Here is a 10,790-nt window from a genome sequence, read left to right on the forward strand (position 1 = left end):
GCATGCATGCGTAACGATATTTTTGATGTGTCTTATATACATTTCTTAAAAGAATCGAATTTTGTTTGGTATCCGAATATGTATTATGTAATATACATTTTGTTTTATAAAGCTTGTATTGTATATACAAATTTTGTCAGAAAGAAAAAAAAAACACTATTTGATAACCGTTCATTTTATAGTGGACTAATTAGATTCTAAACAGTAAAACTTATTTTTATGAAAGTAATATTTTTATAGAAACAATACTTCACTTAAAAAAAACATTTCTCAAGTTTATAAAACGTAGTAATTGTAGAATTGCATGTTCGATGAAATTGAGTCCATAAAGCTATGTCTTGCACGGTTGTACCTAACTCCTCTCGGTGACTCGGTCATATTAGATATGTAATGTACGTGACTCTATGAAGAAATTCACAAGATTGAGAATACGGTACACGCAACCCTCTTTTTTTTTTTTTTTTTTTTTTTTTTTTTTACATATGATTTCCCCATTTGTAATTACAATAGTATCATAGTTTTATGAAAGAAAGTTTGATAATGAAGAAGAGTGAATAATTTAAGAGGGTTCGGGCGCCTCATGTCCCGCGCCCACACTACACGAACCGTATAACAAATTTAAACTGGCATATGTATTTTTTTTCAGTTATTCTTTCTCTTTAGTAAAAGAACATAAAAGTTAAGAAATATTTTTGATATGGACATGTAAATTACTAATTACATAACGAAAAGAAATGTAAAATTTCTTTGCAGATGAACATACATATAATCTAAGTTTGATTTATTTCATCGGGCTGGTGAATAAACTTAGTTTGTATTTCTTCAAGTGATAATCCTTTTGTCTCCGTGACGAGCAACCAAATAAAAAGCAACGCGGCTCCCGCAATACCCCCAAATATATAAAATGTTCCTATTTCAGTTATAAAAGTTACGAGAAGAAAATTTATTCATTAAACTCTACTGTATATATAGAATATAACTCCACAGTTATAAGTTATATAATTTGGTATGGTCTAACAAACGAATAATAACGATCTAAAATGTATACAAGGTTTATAATGATGCCACAAATACAGATTCTGATTCTTTTTACCTAAATAGTTTATAACATAATTAAAAATAAGTTGGAAAAAGAAGTAGAAAAGATACCTTGGGTGCTCCACTCGAACAGAAAGTTGAAAGCGTAAGTGACCATCGAACTACTTGAAAATGATACCAACGTAACTATATTCCCTGCTGTTACCTTTATATTTATTGGAAATATCTGCACACACCAAACATTATACATAATATTACTTTATTTATAAAAGTGTGTTAAAACTTAGAAATTCATTTGTTCGAATCATATAAAACAAAAAAAATCTAAAATATCAGTTTAGTATAAGGGAGAGAGTATATATTATTTTCTGCCTTGAAAAAATAAAAGTTGAGCTAATATATGTACCTCAGACATAGTTACCCAAGGAAGGCCTCCCAAACCTATTGCAAAAGTTCCAATATACAGCTGCCAATTTAGAAAACAAAAACAAAAAAAACTATTTTAGAAAAGAGACAAAAATGTTATAATCAGAAAGATTGTGTGAAAGTTGGATAAATTTTTTTACCGTAAGGCATATGAAAGTGAATATTGGAGTCAGGTTTGGTAGCAATTGCATTTTCTGCTCATACCAAATTAATATACAAATATATTGTTGAAAATAAGAGAGGTTAAGAATATAAAACTGTAGAATAAAGGGTTTCCACAATAAATAACAGTAAAAAAATACTGAAAATATAACCTGTAACGTGAAGGCGATCCCAATAAGTATGGAAGATATGCTCATCCCAGATGCAGAGGTCTATATATAGCAAGTCCAAATATGAATTAAATCAATATCAAACAGCTTTTAACATTTTTCTATATGTTAATTAGTAAATAAGTAAATGTGTTATAAGAAAACAAATACGTAAAAAAATGTAACAAAATTACTGTTAAAGGTGCTTGCTTACCAACAAGAGAGGCCGTCTGCCCCATTTATCTACGAGAATGACACCAATCATGGCCTTTGGTATCTGCGAATAGTACAAAATGTAAATCCTAGATTTTTTTTTAGAATTAAGTGATGTTTTATTATTCTATACAAACTTTAAATTGATTTTGTTTTGATAATGTGTATTCTACAAATATTTTTTTTCTATTGACTGATACAATTTTCTTAATGTTTTATATCTTAAAGATTTTTCTTAGTAAAATAGATGGAACAGTTGAATAACAACATAATATAGTTTGACTGCATAAATTTGGTGTCGTGTGCATCCATATATTTAACAAATTTTTGACAAAGACCAATGTATATACTTACCATGAAGAACCCTAACAGTGTCGATCCAATGGCCACCGAAAACCCTGTTACAACTCAAAATAAATTATTTAAAGCAAATAAAAAAAATGGAAAGAGAACTTAACTAATTTAGTTTTTAATTAAAACTTTTATCCTAAATCATGAGATCATGGCATCAGTAAGCAAAAAAATATGAGTGAAAGAAAACAAAAATATTGTTTAAAAGCTCATTAAAACTGGATATTTCACTCTGCAGATACAAATTACACAGACTGTTATATGTTAGAGTGTGTACAAAAAATGTGTTCCTCGTCGTTAAATCATTAAATTAATATGTTTGCTTGTAGTAATTCTGAATATATATATAGCGACCGAAACAAATGTCTAATGACCAACCTACGATTTACCGCCTAAGAGACGAAGTCATATTCGACCGGTAGTTTTTGATATCAATTTACTATAAGTTTGAGCGGTTTATTACATAAGTCAATGTATTATGTATATGTAATTATTATTAATTATCGCTGAAATTTTTTCATAGAGCTTAATCTTAAATTTACCAGATTTTCGAAAAATGGTACTTGCATACGCGACTACTGCAGAACTTCCTGAAAATTGTTGTACCAACATCAGCCCCATTCCTACCTGAGAAATAATATTCAAAATATACAAGTTATATGCTTTGTGTAGATAAATATTAGAGTTAAAATAGTCTTGAAAGAGTATATTTTATGTACTTATTTTGTAACATAAACTTCAGTTTACCACGAGAGTGTAGCTATATTTTCTCTGGAACAAATCACAAAAACTCGACCTTGAACTTGAATCATTCTCTACCATTTTGGTCACAACCTGAAAGCAAAATCAAAATCATTCAGACTTTACTTGTAAAGGGATGAATATAAACTAAAAGTAATTTATAATTGAAATATTATATTATGTTAACCAAAATAAATAAATTATTAAGTATTAATTATATAGAAACATCACTTGAATTTCTGAGGCTTCACGTGAAATATCAGCATCCCTCCCTCTAAGCCGAAGTAGTGAATTTTCTAGTTCCGTATCTGTACCAACTTTTGCCTTCATCAAATTCAAATAGTTTAGTTTTCATGGTTAATAAATTGTGTGTGTTATTTTTCTGTAACGTTAGTAAATTATGTAGCAAAATAAAAAATGACGACAAACCAGCCATCTTGGAGACTCTGGAACGAAGAACAATCCGATTGCTTGAATGAAGCATGGTAAAGCACCTAAACCGGAAAAATATTGTAAATTTTTCAGTTAATTTGTATACTCTTTACAATGTAACAACTCAAGTTTTCCATATTTTATCTACTATTTAATCATTCTCTTACGTACCTATATAAATATCTCATAGTTTCACAGTTAAGTATCGTACATTGGAAACGTTACCTAATACCTATTAGAGCCAACGTCCTCCAGTTGATAAAATTCCCAGAAAAATAAACCATGGCGAGTCCAAAGTTTTGAAGAAGCTGGAATCACTCACACGATGATACCTGTTTGGTAAAAAAACTTTGGCTCTAATAGGTATTAGACAGGTACCTGTTTGGTAAAAAAATTAGGTAAAGAAACTTATTAAGTGATATCAAATGTAAATATATTAGTTGTAGACTAATAAGTTACTAAATACCACATAGCTAATTAAGCCGAGCCCTATCCCTGAGGAGATTCTTCCGATGTTCAGCCACATTGCATCCTTTGGTGTTCCGTACATAAATATAAATGACTCTTTAATTGCTGGTTTTTTTTATAACCACAAACTACTAAATAATATTTGTATCACAAAGAGAAAATATGTTTGTAGTTAAAAATATTTGAATACCTTAGCGAAAGCGATGGAGAACCAACCAATGATGCAGAGGATATCAGAGACCCACATTGTCTTAATAATAAATATCATGAAATGCAAAAATTTAGTCCTTAAAAATTTTAGTTACAAATGGTTAAACTTGAAGAATATATGAGATTAAAAGTAAATTAGTTACTCTTCTTCTGCCAAGGGATATTGCCATTTTACCGCTGAACAAAGCTCCAATTGCAGATCCCAACGTGTTGAATGAACCAAATGCTGAAAACTGTTAAAGATAATTAATTCGAAGATAAATTCCAAAAGTTGAGTAAATCATTTTATTGGGATTTTTTTGTTGTCCCAATTAATACCAAGTATACTCAACTTCATGGGGATAACGACCATATATATTTTTCTTCATTAAAATTTGATGCTTATTTGTTTCAATGTGAAAAAGAATTAAAACCAAATAACACGGAATTAGCATACTAGATGTTTAGTTTTAATATAGACCTAATTGGGCAAGACATACCTCCTTTCTAATTCGACAACACTGACAACCTAGTTTTAATTGCATATATGATATATCAATAACTCTGTGTAACGCCCGTAAACCAGAAATACTGTTCAGGGTGGATGTCATGAGGGGAGTTTCTCCTTCGTCGTGCATCAAGGATGTTGAAGGAAGAGATACCTTGTGCTTGGAGCATAAGAGGAGAAGAAGAGAGATCCATCTTCTTCATGTGTGGAGAAGGATGGAAGATTGGTGGTGGATTGTGAGATCCATCTTCTCCAGGTAAGTCGTGTTGTTTTAGTGTTACAGCGATTAGAGAATCGATGGTTGTGGCGGATTAGAGATTTGTGGCGAGAAAAAGCTTGAAGGGAGGCTCGGATTATGATTTCTGGTGTCGGTCGACACCAACACCTGTAGATGGACTGCGCAGACTGGTTTGAGATGTATACTTTGGAGCAATGTTTAGAGGATGAAACGAAGTCTGTTTCAGCTGAAATTTGATAGGAAGCTTCATATATATCCAACGGTGGATATGAACGGTTGGTTTGTGATTTAATCAAGTGTTTGCATTGTGGTCTGACATATAGACGGTTATGTGGTAAGGTTGGGTGTCTAGCATGTTATTGTGTTTTTGGGTCATGGAAGAACAGCTGGGGTTAGGTTTAGATGAGGAGGGATCGACGTAAATGATGTTGTGGGCATCGTTGTCGACCGACATTAGGAGGGTATTGATCGATACCATGTGTGTTGGATCACAAGTGGTGTGATGGGTGAAGACTAACACCAGGTGGATATGCCGACCAACAATGGAGGAGTTGATAGTGTTGTCCGTGGCTAGACGAAATCAAATATTCCAGTCCATCTGTCTTGTTACTCGGTCACTAGGGATGGTTGGTTGTGTGACTCAATAACTAGATGAGGTGAATTTAGTGTATTTGTGTAAATTTTGTAAGAAGCGATTTCGACGCCGGTTATCTCGTCAGAATTATGAGGTTCGGTCGTTTCACTATATGATTGGTAACAACATCATACCATTGTGGCACATTGTGTACCGTTTATATTGTAATCAGTCACAAAAAAGGATATCAAAAGCAATAATAAAAATTAAAAAAAAAAAAAGAATTTTAAAAATGTCATTAATTTTTCCTATACCACATTTCAAAACCGACCCGATTCTAAAAGCTTATAAAAAATGCTATTTTCATATATATTCAAATAAATGTGTAACCTTATAAAACTATACACGAATTTCTTTTATATGTATATAAAATTTGTATAGTAATTTTATAAAAAAATTATAAAATCTTATAAAAGCCATATAAAACATTAGAAACACTTAAATGAACTCTCTAAATAGCAGTTATCATCAAAAAAATACCTTCTAAACTTTATAAGCATTTTCAGATTTAATGAGGAGTCCTTTTGAAAATGAACAGCTATATGCCTTTTTTTTCCACAAAGGACAGCTATATGCCTATTTTTGAAAAATATACATAAAAAAAGACATTTCTCAAAAAATTTCATGTGCATAATGTTAAGCACTCTTTATACTCTCTACTTGATATTGTCAAAAAATTTCTAAAACACTTTTTTTTTTTAATTACTAAAAGGTTCCGAACCTAGACCTGTACATCCCCTCAGGCCCGAAACCAGAACATTTTATAATGTTCCCTCCCAAACGCCATTCCTCGAATCACTCTATCTACTCTCTACTTTATATTGGTTTTACTGATGCGCATAATGTTAACCACTCTATCTAAACTTTGTAAAATTTTTGTTAAATTTTTATTTCTCTGTTACTAATCCAATCCAACGTGTTTTTTCAGTCTCTCACTCTCTACTGTTTTGTGTAAACTTTTTTTTTCTTTAGTTTACGGATAAATAAACTGTGACTAGATTAATATGAGGAAATCCTCAAAATATCACGTTTAAAGTTTATTTTTCAAAAATACCATATTTTAGTTTTTTTTCAAAAATACTAAATTATTTTTGGTCCAGTAATACCATAAATACAAAAAAATGATTTTTAATTGTTAAGGGTGGAAAATTTGTTTGTTTAGGCTGACAATTTTAGTTATAAGATATAGTTTTAGGGGTTGAGTTTAGTATTTAGGATTTAGGGATTAATTTTTGATATTAAAATTTTATTATAATTTTGTCATATTTTTGGAAAACAATACTTTTTAGTGGAATTTTTGGAAAAAAAAAACTAAAATGAGAGAAAACATTATTTTTAGTGGTATTTAAAAGAATTGCTTTTAAAATATGTTGGTAGAATTAAAAAAAAAAAGTGATCGAGAGACATACTTGCGCGATAGAAAGACCTAAGTCTTTCATAATTCCTATCTCAGCAGCTGAAGTATAACCCATCTGTAAGATAAACATAAGAAAGAAAAAAAACTGTTTACATGAAAATAGATAATACGAAATTATAGTCTTTTATATGAGTTTTGTAGTTCTTAAATTATTAGAACATTGGTAAATTAAGATGGCAGAGAATCCATGTGTGGTTGTAACTTTTTTTTTTTTTTTTTTTTTTTGTTAAGGGTTAAATGCATGTGGTTTGTAATGTTCTTTCTCTCTCGGTTAATATACTCAGTTGACGATAATGATCAAATTAAAAAAAAAAATGTAAAAGTAGGACTAGCCTAGCAACACCAAAGGAGAAGAAACTCACAGCAACACCAAAGGAGAAGGAACCACAGACGGCGACCAAAGTGCTTAGGATAACACATGCAGTGATACGACAGCCTGAATCGTCGTTTTGGTCATTGAGATGCAAAAGCTGTTCCTCAACCTCTATACTTCTTTCTTCCTCCACCACCATCATTTACACATGCATGTAATGATACGACACAATTTCTGGTAAAGGACAGTGAGATCTAGGGAGAGAGAGAGAGAGAGCGAGACAGAGGAGAGAGTACAGAGGAGTGGGAGAGAGACAGAGAATGCTCTGTTTGTCAAAATAGGCTTCGTATTTAAGGAAGGTGTCACAATTATGAGAATTCTTTTTTGGGACTTTTGTGTCAATTTCCAAGTCACACGTTTCGTTCAATTATGGACAATTCTCTTAACTGCCACTAAAATGAGTTTCTTTTCTTTAAAATATAAAAAAATTAAAATTATTTTTTTAACATTAAAAACCCAAAAGACACACTCGCACACAACACATTAGAACCAGCTCGTATATACGAACCAATCTACGATGGTCTTGATTAAAGAAGAACCAAGAGGATCCAAAGCAATAACTAAGCACTAAGACAAGGAGAAAGCAACGAGGAAGAGTCCGATTCTACAACATCGCATGGAGAAAACAACGAGTCAACTGAGCCCAACTTTCACGACTCTCACGCCAACAACCAACGAAGAAAAGAGTTACGCAAATGAAGCTAGTTGGCCAAGAGATGCATAAAGATGTTGACTATAAGATCAAGCTTACACCCACTTCCCACTTTGCAGTTCGGTAATACCGCTTTGCAAGCTCTTGGTCTTAAAGGAAAAGCTTGCAAAGGAAGATTAAAATTAAATCATAAATGGTGTAATTAATAAAAACCGCTTCTTATATAAGAGGAGTAAGAGCATCACCAATGGTGGGTTTTAATTTTTAGTGTCTTATGTACTGTTGTAATTTTTAATGAATTTATTATGTACTGTTTATAAAACAAGAACTTTTAAGATTCTAATTAAAATTATCCTCTCCAATAGTAGAATATAATATTGAGTCTCTTATTTTTTTAAATATAGTTTTTTGAATCGAATTTCATTCAACTTCCAAACTCTTTGATCAGTTATGAACAAACAAACAACCAAAACAACATTGAGCTTTGGTCCAACAAGGACAATTCATACACTTCATATGTAATACTTGAAGTCGATTCAGAATGTCAAGGTGTGTGAAATGAATACATGAAAAAGTTTGCTAGCTTATAATGTTGTTACTCACCCTTTGTCGACAAGCCAATGTATCATTCCGTAAGTGACACCCTTTGTCACAGAGAAAACAAGAAATAAACTGTAGGGTGTAACTGGGCGTGGGCATATCTTCCAAGCACTCCAGCAGCAGTGTCAATACTAACTTTCCCATCTTTATATGAACATACCTAAACAATCATGGGTGAGTTAAACCAAAGGTAATTGACAGATTGCCTTGTCTTTACCGGTCAAGCCATAGCAGGAGGAGTCCCTAGCGCCTAAAGTGACAGCAAAGTAGAGATAAATAGTGCAGAGGAATGCCAGAAAAGCCAATGCAGTCAAGAGATAGCGATGCCTCTGAACAACGGTGGAGCAACTACCCAACTCTTCCCACTGCTTCTTTAGACACTGTTGTCTCATTAATGGTGAAGATACAAGCCCATCAAGAACCATGGCTTTAATCAATCAACCTGAAAAATTTGACACACCATTTAGTTTACACAAATACCAAAACAGGGTACGAAGAATCAGATTGAATGTAAATGTTGGGATTTACGTTTCCATCACAATAAGCCATTTCTACGCTACCAAAGATATATATTAATTGTCAATTTCGAATCGAGGTTAGTCTTTATTTATAACATATCCTTCTCCTTCCTTATATCAACACTGGACTTCGATCGAGATTGAAACAGCGAGAGAGAGATCGAGAGAGAAAAAAAAAAAAATCTCGAAACAATTGTATTTTTGCTTCTTCTATTTTTCTCTCAGCCAACGAAATCACGACATGTACGAGCTCTTAAATCACAATCGGGTATGTTATATTAGAGCCTCTCTTACCTTTTTTTGTTATTTCTGATTTTTTTTTTTTTTTTCCTTCTCCCTTAAAACCTGCCTTAGAACCCCTCCATTGGGGATAACCTAAGCTCATAAGAGACGGTGATGTGTCGCCTGGTGGTTGGCTGAATCATTTAATACAAAAAAAAAAAAAATTGTCGATCGTGCTTCTTTCCCTTACTCCTCTGAGTCCTCTCTCTCTATCGCGAGCTCTCATATTACAAAATCGAAAGAGATTTGTCTCACAATCGGTTGCAATCAGAGGAGATTGATTCGATTTTGAGGTTATCCGGCTGTTTGACCCCGTTATATCATCATCTACACCGACGCCGACTCTCAACGGTATCAATGGTTAAGCTGTTCGGTGAATTTGTTCTTTGAAATCGGAGATTTTGATTCACCAACCTCTTTCTCATGGTAATTTTCATAAAGCTTTGGATTGGATTCTCTGTGGGAGTGATGGTGATGCTTAGAGGCTATCCTTTTGTGTGGAATAAAATTTGACACATTTTACTTGAATTTCATGAACACCAATGAGTGTATAAAATTATAAATACAACAAAGACTTTTATATTTGTTGATTTTAGTTTTGGGAATGTCATTTACGTTATGAGTTCTGCAAATCTTGTTTGTGCTCTTGGTAATGTGTTTTGTTTGACTGCATATGTCTCTCTATTTGAAGTGTTCATATGGTCTTAGTCTTGATGCTCAACTGAATTCAACTTGTCATGTTATTGCAACTATGTTATTTGATGTTAACAAATTCATCTGCTCCCACTATTTCCGGGTAAGAGCTTTCACTATCTATTGAATGCTTGGTAGTTGTGAATGAATGAATCAGTTTCTGCTGAAGATTATAGGTGAGAAAAGCTTTCTTCAACTGATCTTTCTGTTGGTTCCTTTGGTTTTTGTTTCATAAGTCTGTGCAAAGTTTTGTTCTCCCTCTGTGTGATTAATGTCAGAGTTCCAAGGTTTTATAGTCTGATTCTCCGTTTCATAGTCTGATTCTCTGTTCTACTGTTTTGTTCTTTGATGAAAGCTTGGATCGGTTTGTGTTATGTTCTGTTCTTTATCAATATTTGTTTTGTTCAGATGATCTAAAGAAGAAGAACAAGAGGACAACAAAAGGAAGAATACATCAGATGTTAACCCTTCGCTGAGATCAAAATCGCCTGTATAGACCATGGTAAATAGATAGAGCTTGAAGGAACATGGTACAGAAGCTATTGTATAGTATACAAAGCTAGTGAATATGTGTTAAGAGTAAATGGCAAAACATAATTAGTGCAGACTTTGAATTCTTCTTATTTCATTTGCAGGCTGCATATTTTTTGCTCAATAAGAACTCCAATAAAAGTTTCACCATTGGAGAGGGATAATTTTAATTAAC

The 10,790-nt window shown here is 32.5% G+C and overlaps 2 protein-coding genes and 1 long non-coding RNA gene across 4 annotated transcripts; 1 reads left to right on the forward strand and 2 right to left on the reverse strand.

Moving 5' to 3' along the window:
• Positions 1-610: 610 nt before the first annotated feature.
• Positions 611-7,493, reverse strand: LOC104736779 (sugar transporter ERD6-like 18). Of its 2 annotated transcripts, XM_087482396.1 has the most exons (17): positions 7,329-7,493; positions 6,959-7,021; positions 4,334-4,423; positions 4,171-4,230; positions 3,961-4,044; positions 3,745-3,820; positions 3,510-3,574; positions 3,312-3,404; positions 3,087-3,173; positions 2,882-2,966; positions 2,343-2,386; positions 1,990-2,052; positions 1,779-1,838; positions 1,605-1,658; positions 1,445-1,504; positions 1,150-1,264; positions 611-910 (listed from the first exon to the last, which is right to left on the reverse strand). In XM_087482396.1, exons 1-17 carry the CDS (start codon positions 7,479-7,481, stop codon positions 771-773), a joined length of 1,392 nt encoding a protein of 463 aa, XP_087338522.1. In that variant the 5' UTR covers positions 7,482-7,493; the 3' UTR covers positions 611-770. The 2 variants fall into 2 exon arrangements, with proteins under 2 accessions (XP_087338522.1, XP_087338521.1); XM_087482395.1 differs by lacking the exons at positions 4,171-4,230; positions 4,334-4,423; positions 6,959-7,021; positions 7,329-7,493 and having other exon boundaries at positions 3,745-3,890; positions 3,979-4,031.
• Positions 7,494-8,502: 1,009 nt separating this feature from the next.
• Positions 8,503-9,254, reverse strand: LOC147929515 (uncharacterized). The gene is made up of 2 exons (XM_087482397.1): positions 9,120-9,254; positions 8,503-9,033 (listed from the first exon to the last, which is right to left on the reverse strand). The coding sequence occupies exon 2, from the start codon at positions 9,014-9,016 to the stop codon at positions 8,771-8,773; it is 246 nt and encodes an 81-aa protein (XP_087338523.1). The 5' UTR covers positions 9,017-9,033; positions 9,120-9,254; the 3' UTR covers positions 8,503-8,770.
• Positions 9,255-9,492: 238 nt separating this feature from the next.
• Positions 9,493-10,765, forward strand: LOC104736778 (uncharacterized). The gene is made up of 2 exons (XR_759628.2): positions 9,493-9,817; positions 10,493-10,765. It is a non-coding gene; the product is annotated as an uncharacterized LOC104736778 (long non-coding RNA).
• The last annotated feature ends 25 nt before the right edge of the window (positions 10,766-10,790 follow it).

The sequence above is a fragment of the Camelina sativa genome, chromosome 13, assembly GCF_030686135.1.
Source record: "Camelina sativa cultivar CO46 ecotype springtype chromosome 13, ASM3068613v1".
Taxonomy (NCBI): Eukaryota; Viridiplantae; Streptophyta; class Magnoliopsida; order Brassicales; family Brassicaceae; genus Camelina; species Camelina sativa.

Coding starts and splice junctions, on each gene's coding strand:
- LOC104736779 (XM_087482396.1), bottom strand. CDS start 7,481: ATGATGGTGGTGGAGGAAGAAAGAAGTATAGAGGTTGAGGAACAGCTT. Junction 3,575..3,744: donor GAGGACGTTGGCTCTAATAG/GTATTAGGTAAC, acceptor TTTCCGGTTTAG/GTGCTTTACCATGCTTCATT. Junction 3,174..3,311: donor GTGAAGCCTCAGAAATTCAA/GTGATGTTTCTA, acceptor TTTTGCTTTCAG/GTTGTGACCAAAATGGTAGA.
- LOC147929515 (XM_087482397.1), bottom strand. CDS start 9,016: ATGGTTCTTGATGGGCTTGTATCTTCACCATTAATGAGACAACAGTGT.